Genomic DNA, 20,266 nt, shown 5'->3' on the forward strand with positions numbered 1-20,266 from the left:
TGTGAATAAGGGTATCCATCTGGTCCTTGGAGATGTAGCTGCATCAGTTGAAGGATCTGTCAAGCATTCCCCAAGCAGTCTGTGCTCGTAGACATAAGGGCTAGCACAAAATGAGGCTGGGGAGTATGCTGATAGAGCGACAGCCGGAATAATCTGAGCAATAGATAAAGACCCTGTTACAATCCAAGAGTGGTTCCCCAGTGTAATTAGGAAGTGCACTGTTATGCAATTAAGAAAATTAATTAGATGTAAACGTTTAGGGAGTGCAGGTTGAAGACGTGTTGCAGCACAGTCTCGTCTAGCTCTGTGGTACTTTTAAGATCGGATGGTGGTATAATTAGTTTTGCAGTGTCTCTGAACGAGCTGTATTCCCAGACTTCTCTATTGACCACACCAGTGGCATGGAGCATCATCTACTACATACACCAGAATACTTCAGCCTACCAAAATCAAGATCAAAACATGTTGTTCACTTTTTGCTCAGTGCAGTGAACCTCTTTGGTCCACCCAGGTTCATTCGTCTACTAGCTAAGTTTTGATTTAGCTGTCTCCATCCGTCCATGAAATCATCTTGAATTTAGGGATGGAAATATTTCCTCCCCAGGTATTCTCAATGACCCAGGGAATTACAGACCAGTCAGTCTCACCTCTGTGCCTGGCAAAATCTTGGAGCAGATTCTCCTGGAAGGCATGCTAAGGCACATGAAAATCAACAAGGTGCTTGGTGACAGCCAGCATGGCTTCACTAAGGGGAAATCCTGCCTAACCAATTTGGTGGCCTTCTATGATGGGGCTACAGAACTGATGGACAGGGGTAGAGCAGTTGATGTCATCTACCTGGACCTGTGCAAAGTGTTCAACAGTGTCCCACACGACATCCTTGTCTCTAAATTGGAGAGACATCAATTTGATGGATGGACCACTCGGTGGATAAAGAACTGGCTGGATGGCTGCACACAAACAGTTGTGGTCAATGGCTCAATGTCTGGCTGGAGACCAGTAACGAGTGGAGTCCCTCAGGGATCGGTGTTCGGACCGGTCTTGTTCAACATCTTCGTCGCTGACACGGACAGTGGGATTGAGTGCGCCCTCAGCAAGTTTGCCAATGACACCAAGCTGTGTGGTTCAGTTGATACCCTGGAGGGAAGGAATGCCATCCAGAGGGACCTCGACACGCTTGTGAGGTGGGCTGATGCCAACCTCATGAAGTTTAACCATGCCAAGTGCAAGGTCCTACACCTGGGTCAGAGCAATCTCAGGCACAGCTACAGGTTGGGCAGAGAAGAGATTCAGAGCAGCCCTGTGGAGAAGGACTTGGGGGTGTTGGTCGATGAGAAAATGAACATGAGCCGGCTGCAGTGTGCTCACAGCCCAGAAAGCCAACCATATCCTGGGCTGCATCAAAAGGAGTGTGACCAGCAGGTCGAAGGAGGTGATCCTGTCCCTTTACTCTGCTCTTGTGAGACCTCACCTGGAGTATTGTGTGCAGTTCTGGTGTCCTCAACATAAAAAGGACATGGAACTGTTGGAACAAGTCCAGAGGAGGCCATGAGGATGATCAGGGGACTGGAGCACCTCCTGTATGAAGACAGGCTGAGAAAGTTGGGGCTGTTCAGCCTGGAGAAGAGAAGGCTGCGTGGAAACCTCATAGCAGCCTTCCAGTATCTGAAGGGGGCCTATAGGGATGCTGGGGAGGGACTCTTCATTAGGGACTGTAGTGACAGGACAAGGGGTAATGGGTTAAAACTTAAACAGGGGAAGTTTAGATTGGATATAAGGAGGAAATTCTTTATGTAAGGGTGGTGAGGCACTGGAATGGGTTGCCCAGGGAAGCTGTGAATGCTCCATCCCTGGCAGTGTTCAAGACCAGGTTGGACAAAGCCTTGGGTGAGATGGTTTAGTGTGAGATGTCCCTGCCCAATGGCAGGGGGGTTGGAACTAGATGATCTTAAGGTCCTTTCCAACCCAAACCATGCTATGATTCTATGATTCTAATTACCATTATGTTGCCAGCTACTTTTAAATTAAATGAAGGAAATGTAGCCAACAGTATTTTACATCACTTTTATTCCAGGAAGCCCAAACTGGAAACGTTCATTCAGAGTAAACCAAAGTTGAAACAACCAAAATCATATTCCTGGTATCTGAGGAAATTTCATCTGTTCTCTGTGTAGGAATTCAGAGAAGCAATATCCTGATTTGACAAATACCATGATTTTTCAAGACATTCTCATGAATATGCTGCTCCCAAAATGCACCTTGTCTTTGTCGTGGTTTAAACCCAGTCAGGTAACTTGTTCACTCACTCCCAGTGAGTGGTGCCGAGCTGACAACAATCGAGGTCTGTGTCCCCCCCCCACCGGGGTTCTCCCCCACTCCTGGAGGAACGGGGAGGAGGATTGAAAGAGTGCAACTCCCCCGGGTTGAGACAAGAACAGTCCAGCAACCAATGTACAACACAAATCACCACCGCTACTATCAACTACAACAATGATAAGGGAAAATAACAAGGGAAGAGAATACGATACCACTGGCAGGGAAGATGAGTTCCACCCGGAAGCCCCTGTCCTTCCGGGTAACTCCCAGTCACCCCCCACCCCGGGCATGACGTGCTGTGGTATGGAATACCTCCCTGGCTAGCCCAAGTCAGGCGCCCCATCTCTGCTTCCTCCCGGCTTCCCCTCCTCCCTGGCAGAGCATGAGCCTCACAAAGTCCTTGGTCAGGGTAAACATCACTTAGCAACAACTGAAAACATCGACTTCACCAACACTGTTCTCAGGCTAGAAGTCAAAACACAGCACTGCACCAGCTAGCACAAAGGAAAAAAAACATGACTGCTACTGCTGAACCCAGGACAGTCTTAAAAAAAAATAGTACATCCCTATTGACAATAGAACATCGCCATTACATAGCTCCATTATGCCACAGAATGGTCACCAGCACTCAGGTACTGAAAAGAGATATCCTTTGAACTAGAATAATATAGGCAGTCCTGTGGACAGAGCTGGATTCTTATGAGGACAGGCAAAAGTAAGCCTGTTGTTGTCAGATCACCCCCTGGGATGCAGGAGTCATGGACCTTTGTCATCTGTGTTGAGCTCCCACCCATGAGCAGCGCTTCTTCTGGGGGTCAGACCTCAGGCTACATTGCCCATGGAGATCTTCCCTGTGGAGTGCTTTGTCTCACCCAGGCCTTCTGTGTTCTTGGCATGTAAATATTTGAATTTATTTTGTATAGTGGCATAACTTCCAGAGGAAGAACAGAGAGGCAGCTCCCCTCCAATATTATCCCTGGGCTAGATGGTAGCGCCTCTTGGGGGACAAGGAGATGCTGGCTTGCATCATTTAACAAGAAGCAGGGGCTTGAAGCAGAGCTTCTCACATCCTAGTTAAGTGCTTAAACCACTACATCACCATGTATGGGAAGAGAGTGAAGTGGCAAGAAACAGCTTCACCATAGACATATTTCAGATGAAAGCAGTGTTATCGTGTTTCAAAAAGAACTGGATCCTCCGGAGATGCTTCAGGCATCCTCCTGGGATACTTTAGGCATCCTCAGAGATGCATCTTGGACTGAGTCTCTCAGAGGAACTTGGAACCTGGGTAGCCTTGAGTCTGAGCTGGATGTCAAAACCATAAAACTGTCAAAACTTAACTACTTGTGCACATTTAGAGAAGCAGCTTCTAGGACCTCAGCAACTCCAGTACAAAACCTGGAGCACCTCTGAGTGGAGGTATCTCCTCAGGCAGGCAGCAAGTGAATACAGGCAAGTCTGAGCAGTGCAGCTTTGGAGTCAGGGACTATATGCATGTGGGGGCAATTTAAGTGAACGCTCCAGGTATATCCTAGAAGTCACTAGCAAAGAGAACTAGCAAAGAGAACTAGCAAGGGAACCTCATCTCCTAATTCAGAAGGCTGCGCTTAATCTTTCTACTAACTTCACAGACCACACAGGACATCCCTGCTGTGACCCACATCATTTTTAAAGTAATTATTTTTTCTTGCTGCTCATTTAGGGTAGCACCATACAACGCAAGGCATGAACTGTGAAATCTGTGAAATTAATTTTATTTCCTCTCTCCATAAAGCTTGCTCATTGTTAGTGCTCTAGTCAGCCTGGACACTAAAATCTGGTTAGATTATTCCTCATATAAGCTTTCATGCCCCAGACCAGCATGTCTGAGATTCAGACATTATCAGCATGTATAAAAGCACACACACACAAAGAATCCCAGTGCAAAACCGAGAGGAGTTCAAATTGAATTAGCATGTAGAAGGCTGGAATCAACCTTGTTTTTATTAAGCTCACAACTGCTGCTTCAGATAGCTCCTTCTTCCAGAATTTTGGCTAAAGCTGCTGTACAAACTAGAGGTCAGGTCAGTACTTTGTAATTTTCTTATTTTTCCTTTCCTCTGCTTTCTTCTATCTAATGAATTCCATGCTGATTCTTTCTGAAACTGAAAATATTTTCCTAGTTTTCTGCATCCACAGTTACCAACTCCCAGGGAGGCTTCCCCAGCAGAAGGTAGGGGGCTATACGGATGCTGGGGATGGACTCTTCATTAGGGACTGTAGTGACAGGACAAGGGGTAACGGGTTCAAACTTAAACAGGGGAAGTTTAGATTGGATATAAGGAGGAAGTTCTTTATTGTAAGGGTGGTGAGGCACTGGAATGGGTTGCCCAGGGAGGTTGTGAATGCTCCATCCCTGGCAGTGTTCAAGGCTGGGTTGGACAGAGCCTTGGGTGAGATGGTTTAGTGTGAGATGTCCCTGCCCATGGCAGGGGGGTTGGAACTGGATGATCTTAAGGTCCTTTCCAACCCTAAGTATTCTATGATTCGGTGATTCTATGAATTACCAAATAAATCTCTTTAAATAAAAGGAAAGATTTTCTTTCCAGATCAAGCCTACAAGGATGACTAAAGATAGATGACATTGAAGTCCAGTTATTCAGAGAGTTGTGCCTAAAAACAGGCCTAGGAGTGCTGGCTAAATAGGCAGTTAAGGTGTGAAGAGAAAATATGACATAGAAATGAAAAAAACTCTGGAAATCCCAAATCCTGTGCTATCTGTGTCTAAGCTGGGGCAAAAGGATTCCATTCATTATTAAAGAGCACTGGTAATTTTATAATTAAAGCAATGTTGCACTGCCCTGGTCTATTCTATTTCCTTTAAAAGCTTTAGCGGACAAAAAAGTAGCCTGGCTTCCTTCAGAAGTGTGAAAAAGGTAATGAATCGGTTTCTTTGCTTTTGAAACAAAAGCTGCAGCTCCAGCTGGGAGATCTGCACTGTCCCTGGCAGTGTTCAAGGCCAGGTTGGATAGGGCTTTGAGCAACCCAGTCTAGTGAAAGGTGTCCCTGCCCATGGCAGGGGGTTGGAATGAGGTGAGCTTTAAGATCCCCTCCAACCCAAACTATTCTATTATTCAGTGATTCTTTTGTGTCTAAATACAGGCCCTCAATGGCACAGAGGTTGGTTGTTTACTTTGTCCTCACAGTCTGTGATGCCACTGCCAGCACAGTGTCATTTGTTGTGGGAAGTTTAGTGATGTCCCCACGGAGCTACAGGGTTGTGTAAAGACACAGATAAAACACCCACTTAGATTAAAATGTGTTTAATGTACTCATGTATGAGTACATTATAATGCAGTGAAAACACATCTTTGGAAAGACTTGTGGTGCTTTCTACATGGATAGCCTAGCAGTTTTCTTGGGGACTCTGTGCCCCACACACCTGTGTTATGAGAGCTGCTTCAAAGTGGTACATGACCTCAGCACCGCACCCAGGTGATGTTCCCCTCGGCAGTGATTGTAGTTATTCCTGCTGCTCCACCTCAGCAATTGATAGTGACGTACCAGGTCTGGAGCACCCGTATAGACCCTGTTACCTGGGTTTGGCTTGTATCTTGGCTAGCAGGAAGCGAACAAGTGAGAAGGAGAATGGAAATTCCCTTTCAAAATTAGCTTCAGTGGCTTTTTTACATATAACAGAGGAACACTGAAACATTTAACCACGTCAGCTGACAAGAAGCATACAGCACAGATAAAAATGTGACCATCTGTGCAGTTAAGAGAATAAGAGAGAGACTATCAAAAAGGATGTGGGAATTTAGGGGAGTCTGAAATGCTTTAAGATACTGGAAGAAGTCCTGCACTGTTACCTGCTGTATAAGACTTAGGTCAAGCTACTCCATTTAAATCAGCCTAGGCAAACCTAAACTGGTGAGGCATCTACTGAGGAGCAGATCAGCCAGCTTGAACTTAAAGAAGACATCACTGGCTTGAGGGGGAAGAGGGTTGAATTAATAAGAGGTGAGTTAGAAAAAGTGCATTAATCACCCCTTGAGCCAACAATGTAGTTTTTACAGTTTAGAGGTGAGCAAATGGACAAAACCAGCAATATTTTACAGAGTTTTCCAAACAAGAGAAGAGGATTTGTTTTTCTAAGTCAGACCTGTGTATTATGAAGAGAGTGCACATGCTTTCATCCTTGCTAGCAGCAGGAGTCAAAGAAGAACTTGTTTTCCCCAGTTCCTGACATTGTTCAAATCCTGCACGGATGAAAAGCTGATTCATTCGTCTTCTGCCTGGCTGTTATCCCAGCATTTGTTCAGATGCTTCTTTAGTCCCTCTCCCAGATCCATTCCTACTGATTATTTTCCTCTTCACACCCTTTCCCTTCCAACACAACCCTCCCCAAGAACCACACCAGCCCTCCCATCTGCACCGGCAGATGAAGCTGAGCTGATGGGGACCTACACTTCAGGTGGGAGCTGCATCGAAGATCTCAAAGACAGAGGAAGGAGCTAATGAGGGGCCAACAGTAACATGTGAGGTAATTTGCTCCATTAAAGAAAGAGAGGATTTTATGCTGTATGTGCCAGTTATACAGAGAGAGACAGACACCATGGCAACAAGCTTGTCAGGCAGTAGCAGGGCACTACTTTAAGATTAACTATCGCTGGGGACATCATTAGTGGTGGAGAAACTTCAAAAGCTTTGGGATTTGGGTTCCTTTCGCATCCAGAATCTCGCATGTTTTTATGGACTTTATTTGAATCTCCAGTCTATAAGCTTAGGCTGGGATAACAGCAACAGCAGGCTGGAATTTTCGATGCTTCCTGAATAACATGAAAAGGAAAAACACGCTCACAGTATCTCAGTTCTTCCAGGCCTGCCAGGTTGTCTGAACTGTATGGAAATGAAGGACTAAAACATAACGTGGAGTCAGGTGAAACAGGACTTTCTGAAGTGAAGAACAAAAAGGAGTTTGAAAAGGACAGCTCCTTCTGTGCTTACTTGTAAGCCATGGATCTGATCATTAGCCTGTAGTGATGGAAAGGAGAGATGCCTCTGTAAATCTCCCATTCTGGGAGGATGAGCAGGTGACAGATAATTGCATGTATGAGGTTGATTCTTTTCATCCTGCTAGCTTGTAGGCAGGATTCCAAATCCCCATGGTTGTCTTGCACCTCATGCAGACATTTACTCTAGTGCAAAACTGGTGTCAGATGCTCATGTGGCAGGGTTTATACCCACAGAAAGTTCCTCTATAGGCAACCACAAGACAATTCGCGTACAAGGAATCTGAAACTCTCAACACAGTCTAATGTGAATTACATCTTACAGGAGCAATGGACAGATTTCAAGTTCTCAGTTCATGAGGCTGCAGCACAAATGAAGATATTTCTATGGGAAATTGGAGAGAGAAAGGGAAGAACTGAAGAGCCATTGCAGAGTTTCCATGGGGATCTCTTTTGCCCCACTTTTCTAAATAAAGTGCTGAGAATGCCATGCAGCACAGCTTTCATAGTGACAGGGAATGTATCATAAATTCATGAACCTTTGTGACTTGCCTGCTTTATAATTCCCCATAACTGAGGTACTGAAATCTAACGGGAGCTGTGGTGTTTCACTGCTCCAAAAATGAAGCATGGCCAGCATGAAGGGTGTAAGAATGCAGAGTCCAAATGCCAAGCCCTGGCTCAGCCTATTGTGCCCCACTGCTTCCACAGGAGCTGCTACAGGCATTTTAACCAAAAGGCGTTTTAGCCCCATCAGAACTGGGAGAACTGAGGTGCACAGATATTTGCTCTGCTTGCAGCACAAGGAAGGAAAATAAGGTGGATCTTAATCATCTTTTGCAGATGCATCATGTGAGAAGAAGTGCATTCAGTCCCATGGAAAGGCTTATTTTTTGAGCAGTTGTTCTCTAAGACCTGATAGCCAAGTGCTGCGCTTGAAGAACAAATGAAAGAGGAGGTGGCTCCTCTGGAGTTGCCTGCTTCCCAAAGATAAAGGAAGATGGAGTGCAGCACTCTGCCCATCCTGTATAGGAGGGTGAAAGTCACTGCAATAACTATAGGAATTATTGTGGTGGGGCACCTTGCTTGATATAAAGGGAGAGTGCAATGGATTTCTGCTTACATTTGAGCCTTCCCAGTCCTGTGAAGAAAGGCCTCTCTGTGATCATAATTGGAATGAACTCATGAATAGCACATGTGAGCAGAAAGCAAATCTGAAGCTGCAAGCAGTCAGCTCACCCTGCTGCATGGTTAGCAGGGAGGCATGTTGCATACTCAAGATACAGTGCAGGGAAGGACATGTTCATCTTACTGAACAGGCGGAGCACCCACTAGAAATTAACCAAGGTTTGGAAACTTCCTTTTGCCCCATGTAGGTCTGTCTTCCAGGCAGGTGGAGGTATGTGGATGTCTATTTTTGGTCAGCAGGCAAATATCTACCATGAGAAACTGGTGGCGACATAAGACAGCTGCACGCCATGTCATGACTAGGGATACATGCACAGGGACAGCAGGGGAAAGCCTATGATTCCCCCACTATTGGTTTTATACTGCAACCTGAAGTATTTATTTCTCTATTTCTAGTAGACCTCCAAATGAGAGCAGCAAATATTGTCCATCAGAGAGGCAGTGCCACACACCAAAGCAGGTCATACACCCCTGTTAGTCACAGAGCTGTAGCCAGCACCAAGAAGAAATGCTGGGAGATGTCAAGCAGAGGCTTGGGGTTTGTCATGAGGCTTTCTGTGTTCAGAGATGGGAACCAAACAACAGCTTTGTTGCTGCCTAAAGAAAGAGCTGAAGAACAAGCAGCCACGGAGAAAGGCCCCTCTCAAACACAGCACTAAAGAGAGAGGGATGAAGCATGGGCTCCACATCTGCCTTGGGGACACAGATCTTTGCCTGCACTCCTTCCGCTCCCAGGAGAAATGTCAAACCCACGTTGTCTTGTGAGATCATTACTGCAAGTTACAGAACTATTTTCTGATTGCTAGAGGATTGCTAGGTTATCTTGCCTGCATTGCTATGCTGTTACACTGCAATACTGTGAAATTAAATGCAGAGAGATTTTTTTAAGGGTCAAAGGTTTTCCATGATCTTAGGAAGGCATAGCACTGTTAGCCAGTGACTATTAGCTTCAGTTTTTTCTTTAAATCACGATCCATATTAGCATGTCCCTCACAACCTTAAGCTCCAAGACCCCCCTACATACTCATTTTACCTTTCTCCCCTCACACTTTCATTCATGAGCTTCTGAGCTCCAGCCACTCACCTCCTAAAACTCCCAAACCTATCTTTGAGTGCTGAAATCCACATATGGGCAAGCCCTCATAGGAGAAGATCACAGCTGAAATAGCAGCAACTTTCCTATGGCCTTCCATCCTCTATTCTCTCCCTTGAAAACTGAGCCAAGACATGCAGAGGAGTTCCATCATGTTTGCCTGATTCCCCATCCATCCTCAAGGCTGTGCCTGTGCCCAATTTCCCTGTGCTCTCAGCAGTTCATTGCTTGCCTGTGAGTCCCTCACCTCCAGCTTCTGTGGGCACTTGGCATTACCAAAGTGCCCAGTTGGCTGGGAAGGGAGGTAGCCAGAGCAGCCACACAGATTTTACCCATGCTCTGAGCACGAGTTTCTCTCTGTGAAACACACTGGATGTTTCAGGCAGAGGAGATCCAGGATTCTGAACACTGCTGAACTCCAAAGCACAGTCGGATGTCAAACCAAAGCCACCTGGGCCTACCTATGGTAAGTCAAATTCTGTGACTTTTCAGCATGACACACAAATAATGTTCGGGCAGGAAAAGTAAAGCAGGTTGGGCTCAGGTTTGTTTCAGTTGTTTATCTTTTTTCATTCAAGAATGCATTTCTTTTATAACTGATGGCAGAAGACTTCATTTCTAGTGGGTTTAAAATAACTTGCCAGTAAGAAAAACCAGTTTCTGTTTTTCATAACAAGGAGAAGCCAAATGAGTGGTTCCATGTTCAGAAGAGCCTCAGAAGTCTCTGCTGTATTCATTGACCGTGGTTCAAACCAGTGTGCAGCACAGCCACTGAAGGAGAAACAGAACAAGGAGTCAGACCATCTGGAAGGTCCACAAGATGCCACTGGCACACTTCGCCACAGCTCTGGGAGAACAAGCTGGGAAAGGCTGGAGCTGAGTTGTAATCTGTCAATACACGTAGGATCCATCTGCTCTGGAACTTAGGGGAAATGTATTGCCAGGATCAGCCCCAGACTTTGCAAGTGTGTCTCTTCCAAGGGAAGAGCAGTCCTCCAGGGCAAACTGCATGGCCTTTGAAAAATTCCAGGGTTGGAATATGCCATGTACAAGTTTGGTTCGGTTTAAACTAGCTGTGACTGAAGGTCACAGGCCTTCCTAGCCATCCTCCTCCCTTTGAGCCAGTCTTCAGCTGAGAGGACTAATTGGATGGACCTCTTGGGGCCCCTTCCAGCTATTTCCTCAGATATATTTGTATTCTGCAAAGGCAAGACTCAAGCTGATTGCTTTTATTACAGCTTCAGCTGGAGAAATGTGCATTAAAAACAATGTGGGGAAAAGAAGACCTGATACCTTTCAAGGTCTCTTCTAATTCTGGCAGGTACATTCTCTGCCAAAAATGAACAGTCCCCTGCTGTGTGTTTTCTGAAGAACTTCCCTCTAAAAGTAGATCGTGAAACACACTGTGTAAGCATCTTCTCAAGCAACCTCAGGCATTTTAAATGTACTTTACTTCTTTGCTCCTGTAAGGTAAATGCTCATTCTCCTGATTCAGACAGGCCTTCAGAGCTGAAGAACCTTTACACATAAACAAACTTCCCCTCTCAATCCCTATTGAGTTTACCACTTATAATAGTGATTTTAAATAAATGTGTTTTAGTGTGGTCCATCGCTGTAGCTTACCCAGACAGTATTTCAATCTAACCGGCCTTACCTCAGCCAGAGAGAGTTGTATGACTCCACTCTTCTTTTTGTCCAGAAGATGAAACACTTCTGAAAAGCAGAAGATGGAGAAAAAAATAGGATATAAACTACAGAATTTGGCACGTAGAGAAATACTGACAAAATGTAGAGATCTGGCTTTTTGCCACGATCTACTAAAAATCTAGACTGGTTCTGTAAGATAAAACTACAGCTGTTTTTCTTTCCTCTTACAAGTAATTTCTAAGCCACTTCATGCGGCAGAATAGATCTACAGCCCCAAACTAGGAGTTGGCAGCAGGACAACTGCAAAATCTGATGCAGTAGCATCTGGTATGATCTGGGGACAAACCTGTAAATCAGGTCTGAGTAAGGACTATAAATGATAAATGGTACCATTTACTGGAGCTGGGGCAACCTGGGGACCAGAACACTGACCAAGAAGTGCAGATGACTGTAAAGAAGAGCACGGTCGGTTATGAAATCATGTCCCTCTGCTCTCCATGGTCATTCAGACAGAAAGACTTTTGCTTTTTCTCTTCTGCTTGCTCTGACAGACACAATTTTGCTGGCACACTCAAATTGCCATGAAATTTGCTACATTCACAGTTAAAAGACACCAAACACTTAATGAAACCCCAAAGTTTACAGGAATTCCCCATGCCTGGTGAATGGAGGCACTTACTGAACAGGGTCTCCAAGCGGATCATACAGGCCACGAAGCCATCGAAGTCAATGGACAGCTTGCTGCAGGCATAGCGGATGACAATGCTATGCTGCATCTGATCGTTGAGCATGAAACCTGAAGGCATAGGAAGCACATGCATCACTGACACAGCAGGTTAATCTGCTGTCTTTGATGTGACTGATCCACGGGCTGCTGCAGCTGCAGGCAGACCTGGGTGAAGGACAGGACTCCTCCTCAAATCTTTGTTGAACTCCATCACCTACCTCTGCTGTGGGTCGTTTCCAAAGCCCATTGTGCTGGGTGAAGAGAGGCATAAAGTTCTCCCACAGCATTTTTTCAGGCTGCATATTTCACATTGTTTCAGAGCATAAGCAGTCCTATGTTCCCCAGATAAACCCCTAATTAGTGTGTCTTGGCGCTGCAGCTGAATAGCAATAATTGCAGTAAAGCCTACTGCTCACATGACACGTTGGGCTCCATTCAGGCCCATATTAATGCTATTTCTGTCTCTGGATCATTCACATAAACTCCACTGAACACATGACAGATTTAAAAAACAGTGCTCCTGTAGATGCCCCTGAGTTGGCAAGCACTGCTCCAAAAGTGAATAGCAAACATCAGACAGGATATTGTTGGGGCATGCCTTGATCAGGCTTGCACCTTCTCGAGTGTAGAGAAAGGTGGTGGGAGGAAAAGAAGGGAAGAGAGGATTTGGACATAGCTCTGAAAGACGACAATTAGATTAGGAAATAATGAGGCCAAAAATGGAACAAGTAATAATCAGATGGATAAGCAGTGGTCACAGCATGGACAAAAATATCAGTGGCTCATAATGGAGAACAGAGGATGGGTTTTGATGTATATAAAAGCAAAAGGACATAGCTTTATGTGACTGTCAGGAACGGAGAATGGCACTGGCAATTCTGTGATCTAGGAGATGAGAAGGAAACTGAGCCTCTAAAAACCTTCACATTCTTCCAATATTTGATGATCCAGTGGTGTCTCCGAGCAGTGTACTCACCTGCCTCTCTGAGGGCATTTCGCATCTCGTGGGAGTCTATGGTGCCAGAGTAGTCACTGTCCACTCTCTTATAGATTTCCTGCAGCAGAGGGGAATGTGGGAATGAGGAGACAGCTTTTCAGCGTGTGCCTCCACAGCAATGCACAGTCAGGCAGGCTTTGGCTTTCATAGCTGCATAACAGCAGCAGTGAAGACATGGTAGCACAGGCTCACAAGGGTTTAGCAGCCAGACTGAAACAATCAGGGCTACTCCAGGCTTTAACCTTGGTTTATTAGTCCATCCTGCAGCCTGTGCCCTGCCATCCTCCCTGTTCATGTAGCTAGATTAACACCAGGACAATCATACCTACCTCTGCTGTGCCCACACCATCACTCTGCTGTGCCTCCGGATTCTGATGGCTGGGACAGGGGCTGCCCCTACCAGCCCAAGCTCCTACTCTCTGAAACATTAATGAGCCCCTGGGATGCTTCAAGTAGTTGCTGGCAAGCAAGGCAGACCGGGAAACACATTCCCAAGGGCTGGCAGCCAGCCTGCCTGCCTCCACGTTACATGGTGGCAGACAGGCCATTGAGGAAAATATTCTATCATTTGGCAAACACTGCCACAGACAGAGTCCATTTTGCTTAGTATTTCAGACATGATGACAGATGCTTCCTACTGCCAGCAGGTTTATTACCCAGAATTAGATGCCACACAGACCTACAGCTCAGACTAGATTCGGTTCTCAGGGCTTGCTCTGCTGATACCAGCCCCAGAATCCATATGGCGCTTCATGAGCCCATCATTCCTTCATGAACCTCCAGGACAGACATTCTGTGCTGACCTGAATCAAGAACAGTAGCAGCAGTCTTGCCTGAAAGGCATGTTGTCAAAGAAAGCAGGTCCAAACTTGACCTTCCTTCAGACTGCTTGATTCTGGGTGAACTTCTTGGATTTTAAATCCTCTGCCAGAAAACTAATTCAGCACTTTAAAAACCTTAAAAATACAAAGCCAGGTTCTTGTAGGTCCTAAAAATTGTGTTTCTTGTGTTTGCTGGGGCTCAGCTGGCAACGTAACATACTGCAACAGCAGAAATATGTTCATATGAGCTTTAATACAGCAGGCAGCCAAGAGAACTGTCTTTGCCAGCAATGAAAGAGGGTTAATCTGGCTTTCCATAAGGTATTACAAATTACTGAGTGCGGTGGGGCCAAGGTGAAAGAGGACCTGCTCATGCCCTTTTAAATCAGGAGTGTTTCTGAGCCCTGGAACAAACTCCAGCCATGAGAAGGAAGGCTTCCAAGTACATCTGCCTGTGGTGGCTTAACCCTATCTCAGTTCTGGATCTGTACTTCAGATCTGAGAAGGAAGGGGAGACAGTCAGAAATATTATTACCAAGTACTTTTGAATCTTCATCCAAAGTGTCTTGAACTCTACAAGTCCCAGGGTGCCAGTCCCATTGGTCTGGGCCATGTTAAGGCATGGTTCACAAATTCAGGATTCCTCTATCCTTAGCAAAACTAACCGATAAAAGTAAATCATGCGTCACAGTGTCATCTTAATGCCATTAGTTCTCATCTGGAATGCATCTCCATCTCACACAGACACTCCTACAGCTTTACATTTGCTTAGCTAAAGGCATGCCAAGAATTTCTAGGCTATCTGCACTCTCAAGGAATGATATATGGGATTGCTAAATATATAAGCATGATGAGATCCACTTGCATTTTGCACAGTTAACAGCAGATTAGAATCCTTAGGGAAAAAGAGGACTGGCCTCTCAGCAAAGTGTCAGAAACCAGAGGCAGTGAACAGAGAGAGGCAATAGTAGGCTACAGAGTCTTCCCCCATGTCCTTTAGGATCTTGAATATTTCTTCCTATGGAGAATTATTCAGAAAGAGGGAGTTGGCCCCCATGATGCTGAGTGGCCCTGGTGGTTTTGGGAGACTGGAGTGCAGGGCAAAGGCCTCACTTCTAACAGAGAGTGATCCACAAGATCCACTGCTGACCTCAACATGACCATGAGGCCAACAACAGAATTGCAGCATGGTTCTTGACCCTCCCAGTACACTGGCTACCTTCCCAGCACATCAAGGGAGTATTGGGCACATGTGCTGACCTCTCCTTTTCCTTTGGCTATGCAAACTGTATTAGCTGCCATGTGTCCTACAAGCTATGCAGAACGAAGAGAGGCACAGCATGTACTTGTAGACTTCCCCTCTTTGAAGAGGCTCTCCAGCCTGTCTCTGCTGCTTTGAGCTCTGTGCTCTATAAGCAGTACCTGGCTTAGAGGTTGAGGTTGTACTTAAAACCTGCCTCCTGCCAAGCACACTGTGTATGCATCTGAAACTGCACAGATGCATCCAGGCAAAAGGTCCCTGCTTCTTCCCCTGCTACTTTTAGGGAAAAGGTTTAAGCAATGAGAGGTGCAGAGCAGGTGAGAGAAGCAGCTCATGATTACGTGGTTCAGGTTTCTGCCACTCTGAGTCGATAGAGCTGCTTGACTGAATTTTATGCCTCCAACCATGTGCCTGGACAATGGAAATGTAAACTTAGCCCATCTTGTCAGGAAGTTTTGCAATGAGATCCAGAGACTTTAAAGGTGACGAACTGATATTCAAAGGATACATCTAAAAGGCTGATCATCTCTCTGCAAGTGTTAATGTTGAATCCATCACTTTTAATATCCTTTCCTGTACAAGAAGGAAGCAAAAATCCAAGTCAGGAATACTTTTGGACAAATATTTTCCTGCAGACAATCCTGGAAATGTCAGTCTTCTGAAAATCTTATAATCAAAGTGAATGCTCTGCCATTTCTTCCACTATTTTCCTTCAGCTGATTTAACATGGCTTTTTTGGCAGAGGGGCAAGGGGATGATATTGGGTTTGGGGGTGGTAAGCCCCTATTTGCCCACAGAAATTATGCAGCAGCATAATGATACCTTCCCATGGTTGTCGTCCCAAGAAGATACAGGGAATATAGCGCCTCTGCAGGAGATCAGCTGGCTTGGAATGGGAGCACCAGGTGATATTTTTTACCCCCATATTAGACGTTCAACAACGCAGGAGACACTGAGCTCAGACACAAACTCAGCTTTTCATTCCCCTTAGCTGATAGAGCTGGGTTTTGTTAGCACAGGTCCAATTCATGTGCTGATGGACCCAAGAACAGAGGTTCACTGACCAAAGAGCCACTTTATGCCTTGCTATTTCAGCATGTGCTTCTCAGCTCTATTCAATGGGAACTATATAACATTACTTACTTTTCGCCAAAACCTGGTTTAGGATAGTCTTAAGTTCAATTGCAGTCACTTCACAGTCCTGGACAGAAAAGAAAACATACTTGAAGTGTTAATACAAAACAACTTTTGAAACAAGCTATATTCATTTGCTGTCAGACAGCCAGAGACCATTTTCCTTCTGTATCTAAGGCAGGTAAACCTTTAATGTTTTGTGATAGTTCACATTGACCATCATACATTCCATGGAGGAGATCCTTAGAAACTCTATTTCCTACACTTTCAAATGGAAAGTAAGTGTTTTGTTAGGTGCCATGACCCAGTAAATGTTAATTTTATAACAGGTTTGACTGAATTGGGTGACTGTAGTTTTCCTTGTTTGAGAAATCATTTGAGATTTGAGATTTTCCAGGCTTATAGGAACTACCAATCAAACAATACTGAAACTGCCCTCTCAAAACTCGAAAAGGCCTTTCGAACTAAGAAGATGTTTTCCCTCTCCAGTGCCAGTGGCCACCTGTTCGTTAAGAGGAAATCTGACGTGACAGCCACAGGGTAGTGCAACAGGGCTTCGTAGGTATTGTTTGTCAAATACAATAAACAGAGAGGAAGTTCAGCCAACAGTTTCCCAATGCGCGGGGCTTCTAAACAAAAAGGAAGGAATTGGCCAACGAGGTCATTGTCAGAATTATACAGTAACTCCACAGGTAACTTATTTCACCCTGGGACAGTATTTCCACAGTCCTCACTCCTATCACCCTTATTTTCAAAGTTATCCCATGCCCTGCATTACCGAGGGAGCAAATCCCATTCTGCACCAATAAGAAGAACATTGTAGTAAAACTGCTCTATTGAAAAAGAAATGGAACTGAAGTTGTGACGTAATAAAAAGAGAGAACTGCTTGATTTTCTGGAGAGCAGGCAGAAAAAGGAATCAGTAAGTCAAATATTTGCATAATTTTAACAGAGAGGTCCCAATCTTTTTCTTTCACTTTAATCCACTTACCTCTCCAGAGAGCTTTTGAAACAGAGCCTTGAACTCATCATCTGTATCTTTGTTATCAACATGAGGCTAGAGGAAAGAGATGACCAAGAGTGTGGTTTACAAGGTTCTGGAAAGCCAGCTGTGAATATCGTAAAGCAGCTTTACAGGGGACTATTTACAGCAAAGGAAAATGAGCACTTGCTCTGCAGCAACAGAGGCACTGCTTAAATCACAGTCAGCCAGGGGCTGGCTTCATCTGGGAGTAAATACTTTCTGAGACTGATGTAAAAGTTTTCTTCTGCTACCAAGCCAGTTTTATGAAATAGCAGCAGTGAAAATGCTGCTGCCTCTGGCCAAAGCAGTTCAGCAGCTCCTTGGCAGTCTGCTTTTGCGATTTCAGGAAGACTATTTGTTTCTATGGATAGGACCATTCTGTGCCCCCACTGCCTCCTCCTACTTGTGCTAGATGGAAGAGCAATTTAATGTGTTCCAGCCCAGCCTACAAGGGTCCAGTTGCTGTGCCCCAAGGTCCCAGGTACGTGAAAATGCACATGAAACTAAGACATGGAGATATGTAAAGAATCCCCATAAATATGTCACATGAATAAATATCCCAAAAAATATTTTTCCTGAGCACGAACACATACTGTGATCCCAGGTCAGGGAGAAATTAAAACCTTGCCCCTGTTTTGCCCCCGCATTATGAAGGAGAAGTCTGATAAGACAAATCAAAAATGGTCCTCCCAGTTAAGACATTTACCTCGTATGGTTTTGCAGACACCACATCACCTATTATCCTAAGGAAAAAGGGGAAAGAAAACAACCAGAAATGATAATTCTGCCATTTGCCTTTAAAATAGTTAGCAAAAGAAGCTGGGTTTAATATAAGCTGTTAACGAACGCACAGGTTTCCTGCCTCCAAAGTTCTCCAATTCTGTCTGTCCCATCTCTTTGAAGATATTTTCCTTGAGAAATCCAGCCTTCTTGTTCTTGTATCCAGACCCCAGGTTTTTCATTCAGTGGCTGCTGTTGATAAAACCCTTCTTAAAACCACCTCCTCGTCATCTTATTCCCAAATCCTGCACCCTTTAAGTGTGGGAACTCCTATGTCACAGACCTGAGGGATCTAGTTACCACTTGAGTGCTTGGTGGGAGGCCACCTTAAGAGCTATGACTCTCTACCATGGGTGTGCACATGTATGGTAGACTATATGAGAAAATAGGTCCTAGAAGTTGTCCTTGCCCATGGCAGGGGGGCTGGAACTGGAGGATCTTAAGGTCCTTTCCAACCCTAAGTATTCTATGATTCTAACTATTCTAGATGGGCTTATTTTGCTGGTAAAGAGAAAAGATAGAGCACAGGATGTGGGTGCAACACCTGACCTTCTCCTTTACGTGCCCTGCAAGCAGGAAAGGAGGCTTTACAGAGAAGGTACGCACTGTGTTTTAGCCTTCTTCTCAGAAAACACTCGCAGGCAGAACTCTCCATTTTTGTAAGGCTCAAAAGTGGATGGCACAATGAGGTACTCGCCCCGGGGCAGCTTCATGCGGCTCGAGACTTCACGCAGGTTGATGTAAGGATCAGAGCGGGCTACCGGTTGGTTCCGTGCGAAGAAAGCACGGTTCATATGAATGTCTGTGTGGTTTTCCAGCTGTTGGGAAATGTGTGTTTGTTAGAAACTATTTGACAATTCACTGGTAAGCCAGAGACCCTCCTTCAATTTCACTGCTTTAAATTCCTTAGCATAAAATAATAAATTCGCAAGTGACGGCATAAAAGATAACCACCAGGGTTCTGTTATAGGAAACAGGCAGGTGATTAGAAGAGGTAAAGATCTTTCTCTATAAAGATTATTTTTTCATATGCCTCTTCACAAACTGTAATACAAAATAAATAAAAAGACCATAATGTATCCTCATATCTGGTCAAACCATACTCAAGCTGTCCATGTATTGAGCAGTTTTTGCTTTCACAGGCTGCTAGTGCACAAATTTAAATTGCAGGGTATTTTTGAGCAATTTATGGCATGGGATAAATCTCTTAATTACACAGGAGTTGTCATCTCTGATTTCTTTAACAGACAGAAAAAACAGTAAACAGGACAAAGCAGTAGTCACAAGGATGAGACTTTTGGGGCCACGAGATGATTTACCCAACTTCTATAAGGAATACTAAGGATATTCGTTTGGATTATGCAGAAAATAGTGCTTAACTTTTCATTAATACCAATATATTCTTAAGCAAGTGAAACACTGAGTAGCTCATAAAACAAAACACTGATGTAAGAAGAAACCGCAGTGTAAGAATAACATCTCTGCTATAAACCTCCTATTCATGACTTTTTCTCCACACGGATGTCTTTCAAAGAGTGTGATTCAGTGATCCACAAAAAGTGCTGTGTGGTTGACAATGGGTGGGGAATATTGCATACGGGTAGGGTTTTCAGGCTGCCTAAGATCAAAGCATACAAAGATGTTACCAATCATTTTATAATCATTCCGTTTTTCTGCTGTAAACTGTAGAAAAATATGTTTGGGTTTTTTTTCCAATTTTTTCTGAAGATAAGATTGGATTTGGTATTTATTCAACAGCCCCATCCTTTCTCCTCACTCAATCTTAAGCTAAGTGAGACTGCAAAGATTAAGAAGGCAGATCCATATCTCTTCCATTATATAAAGTTCATTTTCCCTCTGCATCTGCAAGGCTGTTAAAAGAACACAGTTAATTGCTAGATGAATACACATTCATTTACTGAGAGAGAAGAAAATGTCTGAAAAGCCAAGAAAATTTGGCAGCACAGGCTGCTGGACCTCAGTAATGAGTATAGGCTATTATTACTGTCAGACACCCCTGGGGTCTCTTCTGGAATGAAAAGTCTCTTTACCTCAGTATTGACATCTGGGAGGATTAGAGAAGGTTGAGTGGGGTTTGTTCGCTATCACAGAGTTTGGAATTCTTCTAAACAACATTAGCTATGTTTTCTCAGTTTTAAAATGCAGATTCTGTTCTGCCTTCACCTGTACTACATAGGTGAATTCTGACTTCTGTTACACAAGCTCAGTGGAAGCCAGATTTCAAAGAGTATAAATGAAGTCAAGGCTGCGACTCAGATATCTGTAA

General features: G+C 44.5%; 1 protein-coding gene across 3 annotated transcripts in view; it reads right to left on the minus strand.

The window, feature by feature from the left end:
• Positions 1-10,247: 10,247 nt before the first annotated feature.
• Positions 10,248-20,266, minus strand: part of CAPN8 (calpain 8) — a 30,083-nt gene continuing 20,064 nt past the window's right edge. Inside the window, exons 11-20 of one of the 3 annotated variants that reach the window (XM_057398804.1) lie at positions 18,586-18,797; positions 17,906-17,942; positions 17,167-17,232; positions 16,185-16,242; positions 15,550-15,614; positions 14,316-14,384; positions 12,939-13,017; positions 11,915-12,031; positions 11,243-11,301; positions 10,248-10,359 (exon numbers count right to left, since the gene is read on the minus strand). In XM_057398804.1, the coding sequence (XP_057254787.1) occupies positions 10,336-10,359; positions 11,243-11,301; positions 11,915-12,031; positions 12,939-13,017; positions 14,316-14,384; positions 15,550-15,614; positions 16,185-16,242; positions 17,167-17,232; positions 17,906-17,942; positions 18,586-18,797 (786 nt within the window). In that variant the 3' untranslated portion in view covers positions 10,248-10,335. Of the gene's footprint in view, positions 10,360-11,242; positions 11,302-11,914; positions 12,032-12,938; positions 13,018-14,315; positions 14,385-15,549; positions 15,615-16,184; positions 16,243-17,166; positions 17,233-17,905; positions 17,943-18,585; positions 18,798-20,266 lie in introns of those variants that run through there. The other 2 variants (XM_057398805.1, XM_057398806.1) reach the window with 2 other exon arrangements.

Source organism: Pezoporus wallicus, unplaced genomic scaffold (genome assembly GCF_028554395.1).
Source record: "Pezoporus wallicus isolate ANWC-B61680 ecotype Strahan unplaced genomic scaffold, APGP_CSIRO_Pwel_v1 contig_5231, whole genome shotgun sequence".
NCBI classification, from domain to species: domain Eukaryota; kingdom Metazoa; phylum Chordata; class Aves; order Psittaciformes; family Psittacidae; genus Pezoporus; species Pezoporus wallicus.